Source organism: Moschus berezovskii, chromosome 19, assembly GCF_049115385.1.
Source record: "Moschus berezovskii isolate FMDL1 chromosome 19, NW_MosBer_1.0, whole genome shotgun sequence".
Lineage (NCBI taxonomy): Eukaryota > Metazoa > Chordata > Mammalia > Artiodactyla > Moschidae > Moschus > Moschus berezovskii.
In genome coordinates, this window is record NC_142478.1 from 67,865,099 (window position 1) to 67,886,207 (window position 21,109).

General features: G+C 51.1%; 2 protein-coding genes across 11 annotated transcripts in view; both read left to right on the top strand.

Annotated features, from left to right (window-relative positions):
• The window catches only part of CMKLR1 (chemerin chemokine-like receptor 1), a 44,116-nt gene extending 38,958 nt beyond the window's left edge, over nt 1-5,158 (top strand). For all 10 annotated transcript variants that reach the window (XM_055405660.2, XM_088828279.1, XM_088828280.1 and 7 more), the window contains one exon: nt 112-5,158. In XM_055405660.2, the coding sequence (XP_055261635.2) occupies nt 115-1,203 (1,089 nt within the window). In that variant the 5' untranslated portion in view covers nt 112-114 and the 3' untranslated portion in view covers nt 1,204-5,158. The remainder of the gene's footprint in view (nt 1-111) is intronic.
• LOC129542849 (uncharacterized) lies at nt 3,365-5,158 on the top strand. The gene is given in 4 exon segments (XM_088828282.1): nt 3,365-3,711; nt 3,713-3,739; nt 3,741-3,972; nt 3,974-5,158. Coding segments are annotated over 4 exon segments (861 nt in total). The 3' UTR covers nt 4,229-5,158.
• Nucleotides 5,159-21,109: the final 15,951 nt, after the last annotated feature.

Consider the following 21,109-nt stretch of genomic DNA (forward strand, 5'->3'; position numbering starts at 1 on the left):
CCCAAGTCTCTGGCATCGGCAGGCAGACTCATTACCACTGAGCCACCAGGGAAGCCCTTTAAAGCCAGTTCTAATCAAAGTTCCCCTCATGCCCCCTGTCTCCCCTGGCAGAGAATGGAGGCTGAGGATTACAACGCCTCCTACGAGGACTACCCCGATGACTTGGACCCCATCGTGGTTTTGGAGGAGCTATCTCCCCTGGAAGGCAGAGTGGTCAGGATCTTTCTGGTGGTGGTCTACAGCATCATCTGTCTCCTGGGGATCCTGGGCAACGGCTTGGTGATCGTCATCATCACCTGCAAGATGAAGAGGACGGTGAACACCGTCTGGTTCCTCAACCTGGCCGTGGCTGACTTCCTGTTCAACATCTTCCTCCCCATCCACATCTCCTACGCCGCCCTGGATTACCACTGGGTGTTCGGGACGGCCATGTGCAAGATCAGCAACTTCCTGCTCATCCACAACATGTTCACCAGCGTCTTCCTGCTGACTGTCATCAGCTTTGACCGCTGCATCTCTGTGCTCCTCCCCGTCTGGTCCCAGAACCACCGCAGTGTCCGGCTCGCGTACACGGCCTGCCTGGTCATCTGGGTCCTGGCTTTTTTCTTGAGTTCCCCGTCCCTCGTCTTCAGGGACACGGCCCGCCTGCACGGGAAGATATCGTGCTTTAACAACTTCAGCTTGTCGGCCGCCGGCTCTTCCCCATGGCCCGCTCACCCCCAGGTGGACCCGGTGGGCTCCGGCCGGCACATGGTGGTGACCATCACCCGCTTCCTCTGCGGCTTCCTGGTGCCGGGCCTCATCACCACCGCCTGCTACTTCACCATCGTCTACAAGCTGCAGCGCAGCCGCCTGGCCAAGACCAAGAAGCCCTTCAAGATCATCCTGACCATCATCGTCACCTTCTTCCTCTGCTGGTGTCCCTACCACGCGTTCTACCTCCTGGAGCTCCGTCGCGGCTCCGTGCCTCCCTCCGTCTTCAGCCTGGGCGTGCCCCTGGCCACCGCCATCGCCATCGCCAACAGCTGTATGAACCCCATCCTGTACGTCTTCATGGGTCAGGACTTCAAGAAGTTCAGGCTGGCCCTCTTCTCCCGTCTGGTCAATGCCCTGAGTGAGGACACAGGCCATTCCTCCTACCCCAGCCACAGGAGCTTTACCAAGATGTCATCCATGAATGAGAGGGAGACTGGCATGCTCTGAGCCTCGCCCAGAAAGCTCCCCAGTGGATGCTCCCAACCGTGGAGGAGGCTCAAAGCTACACCTTCTGGAGACCATGGCAGGAACCCTCCCCATCCCCCCACAGTAGACACTCCCAACCTTGGAGACTCAAAGCTATGCCTTCTGGACACCACAACAGGAACCTCTTGGGCAACCCACAGATGCCCCCTGTATTTTAGGTGGGGTTGAGCAGTGTTTTTGAGCTGGGAATCCAGGGTTTGGAACGCCTTTCCTCCAGGGGTGTGGTGGGCACAGCATGCTGCGGTGCTTAGGCTTGGACCAGTATCCTGTACATCTTGGGAGATTTGCCTTGACCAACGCAAAGCAACGGAGAAGGCAATGGCAAGCCACTCCAGTACTCTTGCCTAGAAAATCCCATGGATGGAGGAGACTGGTAGGCTGCAGTCCGTGGGGTCGCTAAGGGTCGGACACGACTGAGCGACTTCACTTTCACTTTTCACTTTCACACATTGGAGAAGGAAATGGTAACCCACTCCAGTGTTCTTGCCTGGAGAATCCCAGGGACGGGGGAGCCTGGTGGGCTTCCGTCTGTGGGGTCACACAGAGTCGGACACGACTGAAGTGACTTAGCAGCAGCAGCAGCAACGCAAAGCAAAAAGAGAATTTTCTAAAGCACTGCCATGAACTGGGATGGGCATAAGGCAGAGGGATTCAGTTACCTACCTGAGCACTTTCCAGGCGTGACACAGACAGCTTGCAAGGTCCGTTTCTGGTGTGAGGAGAGATCAGAGCCAAGTCAGTGTGATGTGGATCACGCCACAGAGCCCTGTGTTAATGCCTGGTGAGAAATCCTGTTCTTAAGCCATTCTTCGGGTCTAGGGCGTGTTGGAATGCACACACCTTCTCCAGGTCACCTGGGAAGAGAAGGTGACATATGAGCACAGAAGCTCCTGGGACCATGCATTTGACTTTCGGATCAGCTGGAAAGATTGACAACAGGTCCTGAGGGGACCATGGGGCTTTTTAACGGGGGCTAGAGAAGCAGGGCTACAGTGAAGGCCTGGGTCTTGTGCGGGAAGGAATGGAGAAAGAAAAGACTCTCAGAGGTCGTGTGACAGGAAACAGCTCACCCTAGGACCCTCCGGGGCGATGTTGCTTCAGGCCGTAGCTGTGTTGAGGGTGGGGTCATGCTGCCAGCCCCTTGCCCCAAGCCCTGTCCTCACTTTGCATTTGTTACCCTGGGGCTGGTTCAAGATGCCAGCCCCCTACTCACCCCATCACAGCAATTCCTCCCTCTTTCCTGATCCACTGACTGGCTGGTGATGCTCGGAAGAAAACACTCCGGGGCAGGGGGTGGATGGTGGGTGGGGGCGGGGGTGAGATCTCTTCTTTCTCAACTTCCTCAGAGCCTTGCTGAAGGCTAGCCCAAAATCAGATGCAGGAAGCAACCTGGGAGTGCCTCGAGGACCAAAGATGCCTCTGAGGACTCAGTCCCTGAGCTCGAAGCAGAATCTGGAGCCTGGCTCATTGGACTGTGCTCCTGAGATGCAGGGCCTGGGGGTGGTGGGGGTGGGGCGGGCCCAGCAGGGGTGGGGGTGGGGTGGGGTGGGCCCAGCAGGAGCTGGTGGTGCCCTCGGCCCAGGACTCCTCCTGTGGGCAGTCACCCTGTCTTTTCCCGGGCTGTGCTGCAGTGTCAGCATCCCACTTACAAACCACAAAAGTGATGCTCAGAATGGGGAAGTTACCCAGCATCACACAGCCAGCCAGGGGGCAGAGTCTCCAGAAAAGAACAGAACTGTTCTGTCATGGAGAATGCCTCTGCGGAGAATATTATACACTGTCCTGGTAACCTACATTTATTTAGCACTTCTATGTTAAGCACTTTACACATGTATCTCGTTTATCCCTCACAGCAGCCCCGAGTTAGGTACAATTATCACTTCTCTTTTATGCATGAGGCTTCTGGGGTTCAGAGAGTTTAAGCAACTGGTCCAAGGATGCCCAGCTGGGCTCTGTTAAGAGTCTGGGCCTGAACCTAGGTCTGTCTGGCTAAGAAGGCCAGAGACTCAGGGTTTTGAGCATTCATGTATGCGCATCCCTCAGCAGATTCATGTTAGCATCTACGGGCTTTAGAGGCAGCTATGCAAATAGTTTTCGAAAATGATCCAAGGTGGCAGAGAAAATGTACTTGGCTCCCAGCTCCCTTGGCACCCATCCACACCCACCCACCCTGGCTCCCACCTCCTGTGTCCACACACACCCCTCCCCACCGCCCCGCCCCACCCTACCCCGCTCTCTGGGGAGGGAGGCCTTTGGCCTCCAAGTGTCCATATTCTGTTCTTTTCCAAGTTTCTTTGTTGTGAAGCCATTTCTCCAACAAGATGCAGTGAACAGATGTAATGTCTACATAGCGCCAGAGGAGTTCCCGAGGCCACAGGCTGTTTGGAATTGAACCTCATTTAGAGACAAACTGTTCCTTCACTCTGTTGGGTCATTGTGCTGGTGAAAGGCAGCTCTGAGTTGACCCTACTGGGGCCTCCAGTTGCTTCAAGCAGTCTTAACTTAGCTTGAGTGGAGGGAGCTTTCAATATTGCCCAGAGGCCCCTGTCACCCACCCCCCACCCACCCAACTTCACAGGCAAAGAATCCAGGGCATGAGATGGAGTGAGGGGGGTTCCAGGCCCCAGAGACAGTCACCAGCCACTTGGGGAGGACCATGCTATTTGCCAGGGCTCAGTTTCTTGTTCCTTCTGGGCTGCGTGCAGGCCAGGCCAGGCTGGGGGAGCCAGGAAATCATTTTGTCTTTGGAAAAGCTGATGAACAGGAGCAAAATGAAAACCAGCTGCGTTCCTCCTTGGAGCCAGGCCTCGCTCTTTCTAGCTGCCCCACCAGTCTTCCTGTTCTGACCTTCAAATGCTTAAGTGCTGCCGGACAACCTTTTCAGTCTTGTCCCTACAGCTTCTTCTGCGGATCCCCCCAGGTCGCACGTTCAAAGGCCCTACGGTTCACACAGCACGTTCACCTGAATTACTCCACAGGCGGCTAACACAGCGCCGTGTGCCCGAGAGCCCTCCCTCCGGGGCCAGGACCTGCTAATGGGTCCTACAGCGCTGCCTCCTGGGTTGGGGGGTGGGGGGTGGAGGGGGCATGGGGTTGTGGGCAGAGGGACAAAAAGAGAAGATGCTGTTTGAGGGCAGGGGGAGGAAGAGAGGAGAAAAGCGTGAAGGAGAATGATGATGAAAAAAAGGGATCTGGCATTTATTAAGCATCTACCGTGTATCTGGCCCAGAATCTCATCAAAGCCTCAAAAACGACCCTGTGAGAAGAGGACCATCAGACCCGAGTGGGGGCTGCAGAAAAGGGGGTCTGGCCTGTGGACCCCACTTGATGAGAGTCACAGTAGTAAACGGAACTGGGTCTGCTGCCTGAGAGAGTTCCCAGCTTCTTCAGCCCTTGGGAGGATGGAGAGGGAGGGGCAGGGAGAGAGGAGGAAGAGAAGCAAGAGGGAGGGTCTCAGAAGGGAAGTCGGACCCAGGCGCCGGCCGAGGGGAGAGTTTGCCTTAAGCTGGACCCCAGGGTCAGCTTGGAGAGCAGAGCCCAGGATGGATGGAAGAAGAGAGAATCCAATCATGAGAGCCTTGAGGGCTGTTCAGTCTCATCCCCACCCAAGTCCTCCCCATTTCACAGAAGACGGAACTGAGGTTGCAAGAGCTGCCCTTGGAGAAATCTGCAAATGGAGGTGTGTTAGCTTGGATGGTGTGGTCAGTGATTTCCCAGCTCCTGATCTTGGCCTTCCTCTCCATTCCTCTCTGACATGTGTTGGTGCTCTGGCTTTGGAGAACTGCTACTGGGGCTGGTATCCAGGACAAGGGGGAATCAGGAGGCAGCTCATCCGACCGAAAAATAATTCAGTAGGGGGTTTGCTTGTTTCCCCTCCGAAGACAATGTTTCTCTTGAATAAACAGACCAAAGCAAGCGTGAGGACTCTCATTGCTGTAGGGTCCTGCCCTTTGCCTCCCCCGCCCACCTCATGGAATGCCAGCTGAGGCTCAGAGAGGTGAAGTGTGCTGTCCAGAGTCGCATGGCTGTGTTGTGAGATGGCAGGAGAATCCCTGCAACTCCCAACCTCCCATTCCCTTTATTTTGCACCACAAGGAATCCGTATCTTGAAAAAATTCCCTCCGCTCATGTAATTTTCCTAGGAACCAAGGATATAAGACAGGTAGTAACTTACCCAAGACAACACAGCCAGCCACGGCAGAAAGGAGACTAAAAGCTAGGACTCCTTGTACGTCTGTGCATTGGCCCACCCAAGGACAGACACTGTCATCTGCACATTCATCCAGCCCTCCTTTCATGCACCCGCCATTTCCCTAACCATCTATGTGTCAGTCCACCCATTCATCTGCTCCACAAGCATCGCTCTAATACCCCTCTTTGCTGGGCCGTGTGGTCAACACTGGGGGTGTGGGGGTGGTCAGGACACACAGGCTCTGTCCCCTGAGCTCATTCATTGGACAGTGGTGCCAGCCAATTAAAAAAAATACCCCAAACAGAAAACAACCATAGTAAGGGTCACCGACATATTACAGAGGGATGTGGCCCTGCCTAAGGCCAAGAAACTTCCCCAGGGGCTGTACACGTGTGCTCAGTCATGTCTGACTCTTTGTGACCCCATGGACTGTAACCTGCCAGGCTCCTCTGTGGACTTCTTCAGGCAAGAATACTGGAGTGTGGGTTGCCATTTCCCCCTCCAGGAGTTCTTCCCCACCCAGGGGTTGAACCCACGTCTCCTGCATTGGCAGGTGGGTTCTCTCCTGCTGAGCCCTGCGGGAAGAGACACCTGAGTCAAAGGTTGAGGAGGCCCTGACCCAATGGGGAGGTGCTGGAGAGGGTGCTGCAGGTGGAGGGAATGGCGCTGATGCGGGAGGGAGCAGGGTGACTTTGGGGGATTGAAAGGGGGTGAGGGATGCTGCTGTGTGAGTACAGGTAGGACAGGGAGGAGGCAGGGCCAGACTATGGGATGGGGGGGAAGGGGAAGCCATGTGTAAAGGGGTGACTCAGATCCATTCAAAGGATGTCTGGGACCTCCCTGGGGTCCAGTAGTTAAGACTTGCTGCTTCCAATGCAGGGGCGTGGGTTCCATCCCTGGTGTGGGAACTAAGATCCCATGTGCCACATTCAGTTCAGTTCAGTCGCTCAGTCATGTCCGACTCTTTGCGACCCCATGAGTCACAGCACGCCAGGCCTCCCTGTCCATCACCAACTCCCGGAGTTCACTCAGACTCATGTACATCGAGTCTGTGATGCCATCCAGCCATCTCATTCTCCGTCATCCCCGTCTTCTCCCACCCCCAATCCCTCCCAGCATCAGAGTCTTTTCCAGTGAGTCAACTCGTCGCATGAGGTGGCCAAAGTATTGCAGTTTCAGCTTTAGCATCAGTCCTTCCAATAGTGCAGCCAAAAAAAAAAAAAAAGGATGAGAGGATGCCTGACGCCCAGGGCTGCTCTGGAGGACTAGTTAGAGGGGCGGGAGGGGAAGCCGAGGCTGCTGCCACATTCAGGTGATGCCCTGGTGCCTGGACTGTGGGGGCCAAGGTGGAGCCTGAGAGAAGCGGACTACTCCGGAGATAGTTAGAAGCGACCCAAGCTTTCTCTGGGGAGCGGTTAGTGGGAAGCCAACTCAGGCTCGTTTCAGCTGCACAGAGGCCTTGGTGTGTTGCCTTATTGACGGAAATTAATTGTAAATATTATTCAAATTTGCCTCCCAATGCACAATTATATTTCTCAGGGGAGCTCTCTGAGCACATAATAAAGCCCTATAAATAATACATATATTAACCTAAGAGAAACGGAGGCATATTAATGTAGCAATTGTGGGTGGTGGCTGCGGGGAGTTTAACAGACTAGATGCTAAGTGCTTGAACTTGGGGTTTAACCTCCGAGGTCACCCAGAATCCTCCAGGCACCCACCAAGCACTTTCCTCTCATCATTTCACTGAATCCTTACAGAGATCTTTGTGGTAAGGGCCATTTCCATCTCCATCTACAGATGAGGAAATTGAGGTTCAGAGAGGTGAAGTGACTTGCCCAGAGTCACTCAGCTAGTAAGTGATAGAGCTAGAATTCAAACCCTAGTCTCTTTGACCCTAAAGCAACTTGTAAATATAAATTGTCCTCTGAAGAGACTTCTCCCTGGAGAAGGACGGTAAGCACGTGCTACTTCTCCAGTGTCAGATTTTTGGGGAGGTGAAAGTGAGGAATCTGAGAAGTTGCTTTTTCATTTGGTGGAAGAAAATGTTGTCTGGGTGGACTTGTCACTTCCTCTTGACCCTGAGAATCTTAGGGTTGTTGGGTTTGCAGGAAACTCGACTTTATCAGGTTCATCCCTTCCCATCCCCCCATTTTGCAAATGATGAAACTGAGACTTCTTTGTAATAAGACTGGAGACCTCCTGTCTTACCCACTGCCGAGAGATGAGATATGCATGGAAATACTTACGTGAGTCACTTTTAAATCACCATCATTCTGGAGACCTGGGCCTTCACCAAGCCGCCCTGTTCACTTCTTGGTCTGTTGACAAGGGCTTTCGTGCTGCTCTGCCCTGAAGGACCCCTGCCTAGGATCTGGGAGTCACTTGGAGTTTCCAGTGAGTCTTCCTTCCTTGGGGAGGTAGAAGATCTTGGAAAAACCTGTTACAGGACAGAGACGTGCTGTGCTTGGGGCATAAACTGTACCCTTCAAAATTGTCCTGGGTGTAGGTGAGAGGGCTTCCCAGGTGGCGCTAGTGATAAAGAACCCACCTGCCAATGCAGGAGACATAAGAGGCGTGAGTTTGATCCCTGGGTTGGGAAGATCCCACAGGAAGGCATGGAAACCCACTCCAGCACGCTTGCCTGGAGAATCCCATGGGAGAGGAGCCTGGCGGGCTACAGTCCACGGGGCCACACGAGTCAGACACGACTGAGTGACTGAGCACGCACGCAGGCAGTGAGGGGTGCTCTCCGTCTTGATCCTGGTGGTTCCATGGTTGTCTTCACGTGAAAAACCCATTTATCGGTGTGTGTGAGACTAACGCACTTCACAAGTGCACTGCACTTCATTATGTCTCAATTAAAGGTATAAAAAAAAATTCATGGCACCTGTAGGAATGACTTCCCACTTGCATTCGCACCCTGGGCAGACCCAGATCTGGGGGTTTCCCTCTTATTCAAGGGAGCAACTCAGAGAGCGGTGGTTCTGAAGGGTTCCATCCGAAGAGGCAGCATCTCAGGAAGGACTGAGCCCTTCGCACTCTGCCCTCGGACTCAAAGGTCCTTTGATGGTTAAGACCCAGGATCATATGGGCTCGGGAGTCAGACTGCCTGGGCTGGAACCCCAGCTCCACCATGTACATCAGCTAAGGTTAGGGCTAGGGTTGAGGTTCTATTACTGTGAGCAAGCTACTCAGCATCTCCAAAGCCTCAGTTTTGTCACCTGTACAATGGGTATAGTAAGGACCTGCAGCTCACAGGGTTGCCATGGAGATTAAAGGAGATGTGAAATCTAAGCATTCAGCAGATGCTGGGCTCACACATACTGCCCTCTCCCAGCAGACATGCATCTATCTCATCACTGGTCTCCCTGTTTCCAGCCTTGCCCCCCAACAACACTCTCTCCACAAAGCAGCTGGAGTGAGCATCCATCCAGTACAAAGTACAGCAATCCAAAACCTTCACTGTGACTTACAAGGCCCTGGAGGACTGACATCACCTCCTCCATTTTTATCTCATGATCCTCCCTGGCCAGGCATTCCTCTTTGTCTCCCCAGAACAACACAACATCAAGAGCAGCAACAAGACTGTTCCCACCTCAGGACTTCGAGTTTGCTTTTCTAGGACCTCTGTTTGCATGACTGGTTCCTCCACTTCCTCCAGTGTCACCTCCTGAGACAGGCCCTTCCTGACCCCTCTCCCCACTTAATGTAGCCTCCCCCTCCCCGCTCACTGTCCATCAGATCTCATGTTTCTTTTTCACCATAGTACTTCCTGTCATCTGGAATAATTTGATTTATTTCTTTGTTTAGTTGCCTTAAGACTGTCTGTCCAGGGACTACCTCTTGCCCACCTCTGTACCTCCAGCACCTATAAGTGCTTCGTACAGAAAAAGTTCTCACTAATTATTATGTTGAATGAGTGAAAAAAAAATAACCATCAGCTGAAGTAATTTTTGTCATCATTATCATCTAATTCATGATGATGTATTAATCTGAATTCAATTCATCATCTAAATCATGATTACATCATTTCCAAAATATTTTCACATTTTTTTCTCATACTGGTGGAACTTGGAAAGGGTAGGACTATCCCCCATTCCACAGACATGGAAACTGAGGCCCCAGGTCACATAGTTTGGAAGTGGAGTAACCACAATTCTTTGCTTTGTACGTTTAGGAGCGGTCACAAGCGAAGGAGGGAGGCTTCTATTAAATGCATCTACCACCCCTGACCTTTTTGCTTCCCCTTTGTCTGATTAATTGCAGCCTGAAAATAAAGGATCCAATGCCTCCCTCCTCCTCCTTCCCCTCCTTCTATTGTTTTGTAGTTCTTTTCCGGTCCAGGACTCGGTTAAGGGTTTGGCTGGTATGACCGTGACCACAAACTTCCTGTGTTTATCCTGCCACTCAGAAATTGTGGATGGAGCGGTCAACTGGGCTCCAGGTCTGTGTTGGGCACTGGGTGATGCTCCAGAAGCATGATTAGTCCCTGATGCCCAGGGATCCCTGGAATCCAGATGCCTAGCTGTGGGAGAGATGGATTCCAGATGATCTTTTTCCAGGCTTCTATCATACAGATGTGTGACACCTATGGAGCAAACATCCAGATAATCGAAGGAGTTTCTGGTGGACTGCCAGAGGCTGGCACCAGCAGGGACTCACACAGGGAGCTGGGAAAGGGGCTCTTGGCTGTGGCTGGTGGCTAGTAACAGCCTAGGAGCCCCTGGTTCATGGCGGGTAGTTTACAATGGTCAGACCTCAGTGCTTTACTGGGAAGAACTGACTCATGATGGCATTTTAGGCAATTCCACATCCATCATCCCATGCCATCCTCATTAGAAGCCTGAAGTGTAAAAGCATCTTAACTTTGGAGATGAAGAAGTTGAAACTCAAAGAGGTCAACTTTCCCAGAACCACAGGGTACTTATCGCCATCTGGAATAATTTTATGTGTTCCTGTGTTTAACTGCCTTAAGGCTGTTCCCCACCCGGGAGGTGAGCTCCATCAGGCCACAAATTGTGTTCATCTTGCTTACGTCCAGCAGCCAGAGCAGTGCCCAGCACAGAAGTGCTCATGATATCTGGTGGAATGAATGAAGAAATAAGCACAAAGTGATGTTAAGTTTATCACTGTCGCCTTTGAGTTTTACAACAGTGATTATAACAATTCACTGTTTCAAATTTACTTTACCTTTTTCTATATTGATTACGTTGTGAAGCTGCATTGATTTTTATTGAGCACCTACACTGTGCTGGGTTTGAAGAGAGCAGTCACCCTCTTCACGTTCCTGAATCTTACAACATGTTAGCATGGAGAAGAGCTGGAGCTTGAACCCACATCTGTACAGCTTGCTTTTTCATCACGTAGGCTGTTTCTTGTTTCAACAAAGGAGTGCTTTGTCGCTCAGTTGTGTCTGGTTCTTTGTGACCCTGTGGACTGCAGCCCACCAGCCTCCTCTGTCCTTGGGGATTCTCCAGGAAAGAATACTGGAGTGGGTTGCCATGCCCTCCTCCAGGGGATCTTCCCAACTCAGGGATCAAACCCAGGTCTCCCCCCTTGCAGGCGGATTCTTTACCGACTGAGCCACCAGGGAAGCCCCAGTAAAGGAGGGATGAAGAAATTAGTACAAAAGGGAGAGAAAGGCTTTCTGCTGTAAAGCCGCGAACCTCTCGGGTTAGAGAGAGAAGGCTCATGTCTTGGCTGGGGTTGCTGACCTGGGACTGATTCTGGGGGCCAGGGTGCAGCTGTCAGTGACTGCTCCCCCATCTCTGACTCTTCAAAATAGGGGAGTGATCTGATCCAATATTCCTTCCCGCCCTTGAAAGAGCAGCCGGGAGGTGGCACTGCTCAGCCCAAACAAAAGTTGCGCTTCAAGTGGAATTACAGGAACCCTGAAGGCCGGTGGAATAAGAACGTGGATATGGAGGTGCCCTGCTCCATCTGGGGAATCCCAAGTGGGGGCTCCCGGCTCCCCTGCCAGGCTCACCACTGGGGCGATGGGTTTTCAGCTTGGAATTTTAAATGTCATCCCTTTCTGGTTCCTCGATTTCCCAGTTGTGTCACTTGCTTATGAACCTCTTCCAGGTCCCCTGTCCATAGCATCTTCAAGGATGCAGATAGTTCTGTGGAAATGGCTTGCTCACACTTAACATGTCAAAGCTGACAAGACCCTTATGGTCAGTCTAGTTGAGTCAGTTCCCTGTATCCCTGATGGGAAACGAGTCCCATAGTTCATTGGAGGTGAACTAGGGCAAGAACCCAGATGCCCTCACGCCCAGATCCACTGTTCTCTGCTCTTCAACGTGGGTATACATCCCCTTCAATGGCTCCATCTTTCTTTCTCTAGCATTTTCGCTCAGACATATCAATCTGTGTCAACCACATTTCGCTCCTTAGGGCATTAACTGCTGAGTTCATTGCATAGCAGACCTAGTAGAAGAACCATAATTTATTTAGCCAAGTCCTATTGAGAGACCTGTAGATGGTTTCGTTTTTAGAAGTGTCATTGCTGCCGTTGTTTTTGTAACTCCCTGATGGGTTCTCCCCAGAGAAGCTAAGTACAGCCTGGCTTCTAAAGCCTGACCCTCAAGCCCAGGGAAGCCTACAGATCTGGCTAATCTGAGACTTCTGCACACCAGCACCCCACTTTGGGTCCCTGCCCCACCCCTTCCCTTGAGGGAGAAGGAAGCGCTCTTTAAGGCTTTAGGAAGAGGTCACCCAGCTCAGGAAAATGAGGCGGGTACAGCGGGCAGTGTTCACACACACAGCCTTTGGAATCAGGCCAGGCTGACTGGGCAAATAACTCTTCCTCTCTGAAATTTGGTTTCCCCATCCCTAAGCCTGGGAGAGTAGGAAACATGCCTTGTAGGGTTGCATGAGAATTCGATAAAATCATCCGTGTCAAGAGCTTATCAGAGCATCTGGAAAATATTACACATCCCTAAAGTTGCTAGCTCTCACTGTTGTAAATTTTTTTCCTTTTTTTTTTTCCGTTTTACTGGAGCTACAAGACTGCAACTTGCTTTGTTATCTCTGGGGGCCATGCCTAATCCAGGCTATTGTTTCAGGAGGCTGCACAAATCTGCTTAAATTATGTATTGGGGTTGCACATTGAGTGCTTGCTGCGATTTGAGTGTGTGAAGAAAATGTAATTGCTTTGTTTGTAGCTGATCTGGTCTTCCTTTCGACTTCCATTCCAACTTCTCCCACCCCCCAGTGCCGGAAGAAAACAAAACAAAAGCACAATTAAGTTTTACCAATGCTGTGGTTTGAAGTGTGTCACCCACATTCCTGGGTTGAACTCCTGACCCCCAGTATTTTAAAATGTGACCTGCTTTGGGAACAGAGTTTTCACAGAGGTAAGAAAGTTAAAATCAGGTCATCGGGGTGGGTCCTAATCCAGTTTGACTGATGTCCTCACAGAGAGGGGAAGTTTGAACACAGACACGTACAGAGAAAAGACAACATGGAGACACACAGGGCCCGAGGAGAGAGGCATGGGGAAGACCCGCCCCCCCCACCTCCCCCACCCCCCGCAGGCTCTCCGCAGGAACCAGCCCCGCTGACGCCTTGATCCTGGACTTCCAGCCCCCAGAATTGAGAGACAATGTTTTTCCATGTTTAAGCTGCCCGATCTGCGTACTTTGTTACAGAGGCTCTAGCAAATGAATCTAACTCCGTTTTGACATTGTAGTCCAAATGATCTTCATATAGGCTCCGGAGGTTAAGTGTCCTCTTGCTTGTCTCCTGGGGTGGTTTTGGGCATGTGGCGGGCAGGGCTTGGTCTGATGGTCCCAGGGGAGCATGGGGGAGTCCGGAGTTCCTGAGGGCTGTCTGCCCCAGTGCGTATGAAGGAATGTCTCCACTTTCCCTGGTCCTGCACATGTGCCTGTAAGACCATGGAAAGAGGATCTTGCCCTGGGCTTGGCTGATCAGTTTCCCACCCTGGCTCCCCCGAATATAAACCCCAGCACCCCTACTCTGCCCTCCTCCCAGCTGGGACTGAGATGAAGCATCCTAGCCTGTGAGAAGGCCACTGCCCCATCCCATATCCACAGCGCACGAGAACTGAGAGCGCCAAGAATGCCAGCGAGACCAGGCTGTGATCTGGAGGCCACCCCTATCCTCTGGGGACCCGGGGCAAAGCCTCAAGGAGGAGGCAAGCCAGTACCTGGGCAGTCCTCTCGCCTGCACCCCCTCCCCTTCTTCTGCCTCCTGGTTCTTGAAAGCAGTAGCTTTCCATTTCCTCTCCCTGCGCTCTATTCTCCTGTTATCCGGTGGTAAGCCTCGGAGTTGTTGCAGGAAGCGGGTCTGCTCCTCGCCCTGGCAGAATCCAGGAGCTGGGCTTTCTTTTGTGCTAAAAGGAGAGGGTAAAGGGAGGTGGGAAATCCTCCCTCAAGACAGCAGCCCGCCTTCGGTCCAGAGCCCGGCTGCAAATCGCATCGCACAGGTCAGAACAGATATCACATCGTTCTTCCTCTTACGTAACTGGGCCAGCTCTCCTCCCATGCACACAGACTCCTGGGGCCGACTGGACAAAGATCTTGCATTTGCAGCACTAATTAAAAAAGCTCCTTCATCATTTGCAGAAGAGCCATCTATTACCAACACTTCTAACCCCACCCCCTACCCCTGCTGCACCACACGGCGTGGCATGCAGAATCTTAATTCCCCCAGCAGGGATCGAACTCGTGCCCCCGGAAGTCCTGCAGTGGAAGTGCAGAGTCCTAATCACTGGACCGCCAGGGAATTCCCCCTTCTTGACTCTATCTGCCGCTCCCAACAGGGTTTGGGTCTTAAGAATCGGAATGAAAAAGTCGTAATGATCACTATTAAGATCGTGACTAACAACCTTCGACAGTTGATGACAATGATTCTACATTTCACATTTGCAGAAGGAATGCAGGCTCAGAGGGGCACAGTCTCTTGCCCAAGGTGACTGGGCTGGGAAGAGGATGTGGTGATGGGAGCTGATCCCCCGTTCCCTCCTACCCCAGTCTAACTTCCCGCTGTTTATCCCTGTGCTATGAGGACTGCATACTTGCAGCCCAGGAGGGTTTGGCACTGCTGTAATCAATGCACAGTTGTACATGATTTTTCTGCCCACTTAGGTGGAATTGCTTCCCAGATTTCTGAGACCTGGGGATCAGCCAGTGACAGAGCTGGGAAAGCTCTGTGGAGAGGACGGTGCTTCATGAGGTCACCCAGGACCCCTAATACATCTGTAATAGGATTAACACTGCCTGGAACCCTGGGCGTCTGTTCTCCCTTGCTGCGTTGTGTCCCCTGGGTCAGAGGGTTGCCAGGGATTAGAAACCCAGCCTGAATTTTTGGAGACCACAAGAACAGATGTTCAAGACACTCCCCCCAGTGTCTTGTGTACAGTGCTGTTCGCAGGCAGACATTCTGCCTTAAAGGGGGCTTTCACCTTCCCAACCTCGCTGCACCCTAAATGTTCACTGGGTTGGGGTGACGAGCCCTGCTTTTAATGAGGAGAAACTAGGTGCTCAGGGAGGTTAAGACATGTGCCCAATCAACACAGCTAAGGAATGACAGTGCCAAGAGGCTGGGACTCAGAGGCTGCCAAGCTCTTGTGCTCGGCAGCAAACTTTTATTTTTTTTTAACCATTTTAAAAGTCTTTATGGAATTGGTTAAAATACTGTTTCTGTTTTGGTTTTTTGGCCACGAGCCATGTGGGATTTTTGCTCTCCAACCAGGGATTGAACCCTCATCCCTTGCATTGTTAGGCGAAGTCTTACCCACTCGACCACCAGGGACGTTCCCTTAGCATCAAACTTGATGACCCTGGCCACCAAGTGCCCTCTACGCTTTACGCCTCAGTGTTTTGGGCTTTGCTTTCATGTGCAAAGTGGAGAGGCAGTGCAGGTTCTGAAATGAAGTTCTAAATCAGAAGGCAAGAGACTCGTGCTGGAGTCCTACCGCTGTCACGGGGTCTCTGTGTAACTTTGACAGTCATGCTCCCTTTCTGGGTCTCAGCCTTCCTTTCTGAAAAAACAGGGAAGAGGAAGGAGATGGGTTTTGACAAGAGTGCACTTATCAGAAGTTAGCATATAACAACCACCTACTATGTACCAGTTACTTAAGACACACATCACTTCATTGACTCCTCCCCAAACTAGCATGGCTGTATTTTTCTGCTCTGAATGTGTGCTCAGAGTCCGACTCTTTGCAACCCCATGGGCTGTAGCCCACCAGGTCCCTCTGTCCATGGAATCTCCCAGGCAAGAATACTGGAGTGGGTTGCCATTTCCTACTCCAGGGGGTCTCCCTGACTCAGTGATAGAACTTAAATCTTTGGGGTCTCCTGCATAGGTAGGTGGGTCCTTTATGACCAGCACCACCTGGTTAGGGATGTGTAAACTCAGGGTCTGTGTGTTTCAGAGCCTTACTCCTGGCCAGACAACCTGGAAGGACCCTTTAAGCTCTGACATTCCAAGATTCCAGGGAGAGGGTTTAGACAGATCAGGACACAAATTCTGCCTTTGTCACTTCCCAGTCGTGGGACATTCTGGACAGCTTATTTCACCTCTCTGCGCCTCAGTTCCTTCATCTGCAAAATGGGTCAATTGTGTCCACCCCGTGGACTTACTGAGATAATTGGATAGGGACGTTTGGGGTGCTGCAGTCTGTGAGGCTGCAAACAGATGGACACGACTTAGCAGCTGAACACACACACACACAGATAATTCAATGATACAGTACACAGAAGTCCACCCTCCAGCACATGGCAGATGGTGGATCTTTTTGCCCTTTTCCTACCCACATCCATGGAATGTTGGAGAGGCGTCTAAGTGGGGATGTTGGAAGGTCTCGTCTCTCCCCAGCAAAAATCCTTTCCCTCTCTCTTTCCCTTCTGTTCTGCTCTACCACACTCAAGTTCCAGCAGCTGTGCTTAATTGGATTTAACTTAATAGTTTTATTGATGCCTTTTGGTTCAGGGGGACGAAGAGGCCTCTGGGTAATTTGCACATTTTTAACAAACCCAATAAAGAGCTGATAAGCATAAACAAGTCTGTTTTAATTGGATTAAGGAGAGGCTTGGCTTGGGGACTGCAAACCTCAGAGGAGGTGGAGAAAGGCTCTTGGAGACTGCAGATTTTCTGCTTCCTTGGACCTCCAAAGCGCTCTGCACCAGGCGCTGGTTTCTTTCTGATCAGCAGCATTCTGGCATGCTCGTGTCCATGTCTTACTTGCTGCGTGGGACGGCAGCATCTTTCCCCCCGCCTTCCTCCCCGACCTGCTGTCACTCTCCGTGTGACAAGTGGTTCAGCCCTCTGGGCCTTTGTTCTTAGATCCACCGAAGTTCAAGTCCTGGCCCTGACTCTTGCTTGTGTCTCTTGAACAGTTAAGTGGTCATCTAAGCCTCCACTTGCTCAGCTGTGAAAGGGGTTCATGGTGGTTTCTACACTGTAGGGTTAGTGTGAGAATCACATGCTGGGAAGTTGCCTGCTTCTGAATAGGTCCAGCACAATGGCGGCCACTCGCAGCAGGGGGAAGGGCCGCAGTCCTTGTTCTTACGGGGGCTCACGTGTCTGTGAGCCAGATATTCTCATACTTTCTGTCCGAAGCAATCCCAGCTGACGGAGCAGGGGAGTGTTCTGTCATGTGAATCCTCTCACAAAACTTAAACATGCAAACAACTAAACTCTCATACCAGCTTCCCAGGTGGCACAGCAGGAAAGAATCTGCCTGCCAATGCAGGAGGTGCAGGAGGCACAGGTTGGATCCCTGGCTTGGGAAGATTCCCCTGGAGGAGGAAATGGCAACACACTCCAGTATTCTTGCCTTGGAGAATTCCATGGACAAGAGAAGGCTGGAGGACTTCAGGTCATGGGGTTGAAAAGAGTGATATGACTAAGCTCAGTCAAGCACTGAAAACTCTCATATACTCCTGGAGGGAGTACATAACGGTGTTGACTCTTTGGAGAAGTTTGGCAGTTTCTTTTATTAAAAATATGTGTATCTTGTGATGTGGCAGCAGTTCCACTCCTAGGTATCTGCTCAAGGGATTGAGAATGTTATATTCACAGAAGACCCACATGTGAACATTTGTAGTACTGAATTGGCCAAAAAGTTCATTTGGGTTTTCTGTAACATCATATGGAAAAACCTGAGTGAACTTTTTGGCCAACCAAATAGCTTTATTGATAATAACCAAAAACTGGAAAGAAGTCAAATTGCTATCAATTGGTGAATAGGTTAAAAAAAAAAAGATGTGGTATGTCCATACAATGGAGTACTACTTGGCAGCGAAAAGGAACGAACTATTTATATATGCAACAACCAGGATACATCTCAAAAGTCTTACATTAGCTAAAAGAACAAGATTGATATGATTCCATTTACATGAAATTCTGGAAAATTATGATAGAAAAAAGACTGGTGGTTGCAAGAGGCTATGGAGGCTATGGCGGTGGAGGAATCAACTTCAAAAGGCATCAGAGAATTGTGGGGAGAAGTGATAATGTTCAGGGCTTCTCAGGTGGCAGACGCAGAAAATGCAGGTTTGATCCCTGGGTCAGGAAGATCCCCTGGGGGGCGCATGGCAACCCACTCCAGTATTCTTGCCTGGAGAATCCCATGGACAGAGGAGCCTGGCGGGCTTCAGTCTATGGGGTCACAAAGAGTCAGACACGACTAACGTGACTGAGCACACGCACACCATAATGTTCCACAGCAACGTGGTGATGGTGGTAACATGCCTGTATATGGTGACAGTTAAAATCCATCGTATTGTATAAGTGAAACTGGCAAATTTTGTTATATGCAAAATATACTTCAATAAAGCTGATCAGAAAACAAAACATTGAGTTTTCCACAGTGGAGGAAGTACTGACATGGACAACTATAATAATTAAACCCCCTACAGTGGGCCAGGCACGCCATATACACAGGTCTCATTTTTTAGATCAGAAAACTGATGCTCAAGAGCATGAAGCTTCATTTCTAAGGCCGCACTCCTGGGAAGTGGCAGAGCTTGGACTTGAACCTGGGAAGGCGAAGGTGCTTCATGCAGGTTCTGAGACCCATGAGCTGGCCACCCTGTGGCTTGGGAATCTGGACATTTGCTTAGGAAAGATGCAGTCCTAACACCTGAGGGGCTCCTGGTTTCTCCTTGGGGATTAGCTTACAATTATCGAATCCATGCATCTAATGAGGTAGAAAGCAACCTCTGATAACAATAATTAGTTCTGAAGCACTATTCTTTAACATTAGCTTGCTTTGAAGGCATGTTAAGTAATTAAACACTTCCCGCAGCCCTATAAGGCAAGAGAAGGGTAAATGGCTGGCTTTCAAGGACAGCAACCAAGGGGGGAAAGAGGGTGTGAATTCCCCTAGGCTGAGCTCCTGCCAGCCCACCATCAGGACCCTGTGGCCTTAGTCCATTTGGCCCATCAACACACAGAGAAAGGGCGTGTGGATGACTGTTCTCAGAATGGTAGGTTTGACATCAGGGGACACAGGTGTGAAACATGATTTGGGGCCAGGCTTCTCCCTCTCCAGGCCTTGTTCCCCAGTGGGCTGGCTTGTATGATTCTAAGTTGTCCCGTCCCAGGGATGACTGGATCCTTAGGGGATCGCCCAGTGCAGCAATCCCGGTTTTACGGAGGGGGAGACTGGCAAGTCCAAGATCAAGGTGTCGGCAGGTTTGGTGGTACCTGTTGAGAACGCAGTTCCTGGTCTGCAGTTCCTGCCTTCTTGCTGCGTCCTCACAGAGAAAGAGACCTACTGCCTCTTCTTTTTGTAATGACACAAAATCCGATGGACAGAAGAGCCTGGCAGGCTACAGTCCGTGCGTGTGTGCGCGCGCGTGCGTGCTCAGTCGCTTCAGTCACGTCTGACTCTTTGCGACCACAAGGACTGTCACCTGCCAGGCTCTCTGTCCATGGGATTTTCCTACAAGAATACTGGAGTGGGTTGCCATTTCCTTCTCCAGGTGATAGCGATGATAATAAAGATAATACCTTTGTGCTTTCCAAGCGCCACCCCTGCCATCCCCACTGTATATAGAGTACTGGGCCCAGTACTTATATTCCATGATCATCTCCACTTTAGAGATGAGGAAACTAAAGCTCCGAGATGTTTGGCAACTGGTCCCAAGTCACACAGCTGAGTTCAGACATAAGTCAGTTTCGTCTGATGCTGAAGGGACTCCCCACTCACTGCACTGAAGGGGTGGGTGAATGAATGCGCAGAGCCCCGTTTATTGTGTTACACCAGGGAATGCCAGCACTGGCGCTGCTGCCCATCCTAGGTCAGGTCCTGCTTGGTTGTGGCGGTCGTTCCGTGTCTTGTAAGATTTCGAGCTACGTCCTTGGCCTCCACCTGCTAGATGCAAGTAACAGCTCCCCCTCCCCAGGCTGTGGAAACCAAGGACATCTCCAGATGTTGCTAGATATCCCTAAGGGAAGATCCCTCCTGACTGAGAACCACTGTATTAGAGACTGGGATTTCACTTCTGATTTTGATTGAAGATAGGGTTCTGGTGCCCTAATTTGGAAGCCACTGGATTCGACGATTTATTTATTTCCTAGTTTAGGTCTCAAAGAGGCTAAATGCGCCCTGAAACTCTTTGCAAAACTCTGCATGCGTGGGTGTATGTGCGGCTCACCTTTTCCTGGGGAGACAGTTCATGGCGTCCGTGAGACTGATAAGCCCATCTGAAACCCCCTTCCCAGTCTGAGGAGTGGACCTGTGAGGTCTTAAGCTCTTCTTTGTTCTTTCTTCTGCCCCCACCCCACCAAACTTTGCTCCTCCATCATGAAAGGGTCTCAAGGCCATTTCTTCTCCTCCGGTGCAGTCTGTCCCGAGGAAGAAGCTGTCACCCTGCCTCTACTGGCTGGGAGGAGTGGCAGTGAAAGAGAGTGGGGTGGACTTTACAGAGAATCGCTGAGCTGTGAAGTAAGAGATTATTGCTTGGCAGTTGCCATGGGAACCTATAGACCACCTTGCCGCTAAGAAGCCAGAGTTGCCTCTACCTCCTCTTTACCCCATGGGTCCTTGGCCCCAGAAAGGCCAGTGCTTTGCACAGTTTGTTTTCATCGCTCATCTCCCGCTGCAGCAGTCTTCTCTGTGCTGACTTGCTAGGATCACCCTTACCTTCCAGGCTCTGGGATTGTTTCTCCCCACTGGGATACAGCATCGTGGCTAAACATGGATTCAGGAGCTAGACTGCCTGCCTGAATTCAAAGCCCAGATCCAATCGTTTCCCAGTTGTGTGACACTGGGCAAATTACTTAACCTCTCTGAACCCCAGTTTCCCTCACTATAAAGTGGGGAGACTGTGTCCCTGCCTCCCAAAGTTCTGGTGATGACTCAGTGACGTTATATATATGAAGCTCCTAGCACTGTGCTCAGTATATAATTAGTACTCTGGGCTTCCCTGGTGGCTCAGCGGTAAAGAATCCACCTGCCAATGTAAGAGAGGTGGGTTTGATCCTTGGGTCGGGAAGATTCCTTGGACAAGGAAATGGCAACCTATTCCAGTATCCTTGCCTGGGAAATCTCTCGGACAGAGGAGCCTGGCGGGTTACAGTCCACAGGGTTGCAAAAGAGTCAGACACAACGGAGCAACTAAATAGCAACAAATAATAGCTACTATCATCACGAGTGGTTTCTCATTCCCCTTCTTCTGGGCCATGGTTTGGGCA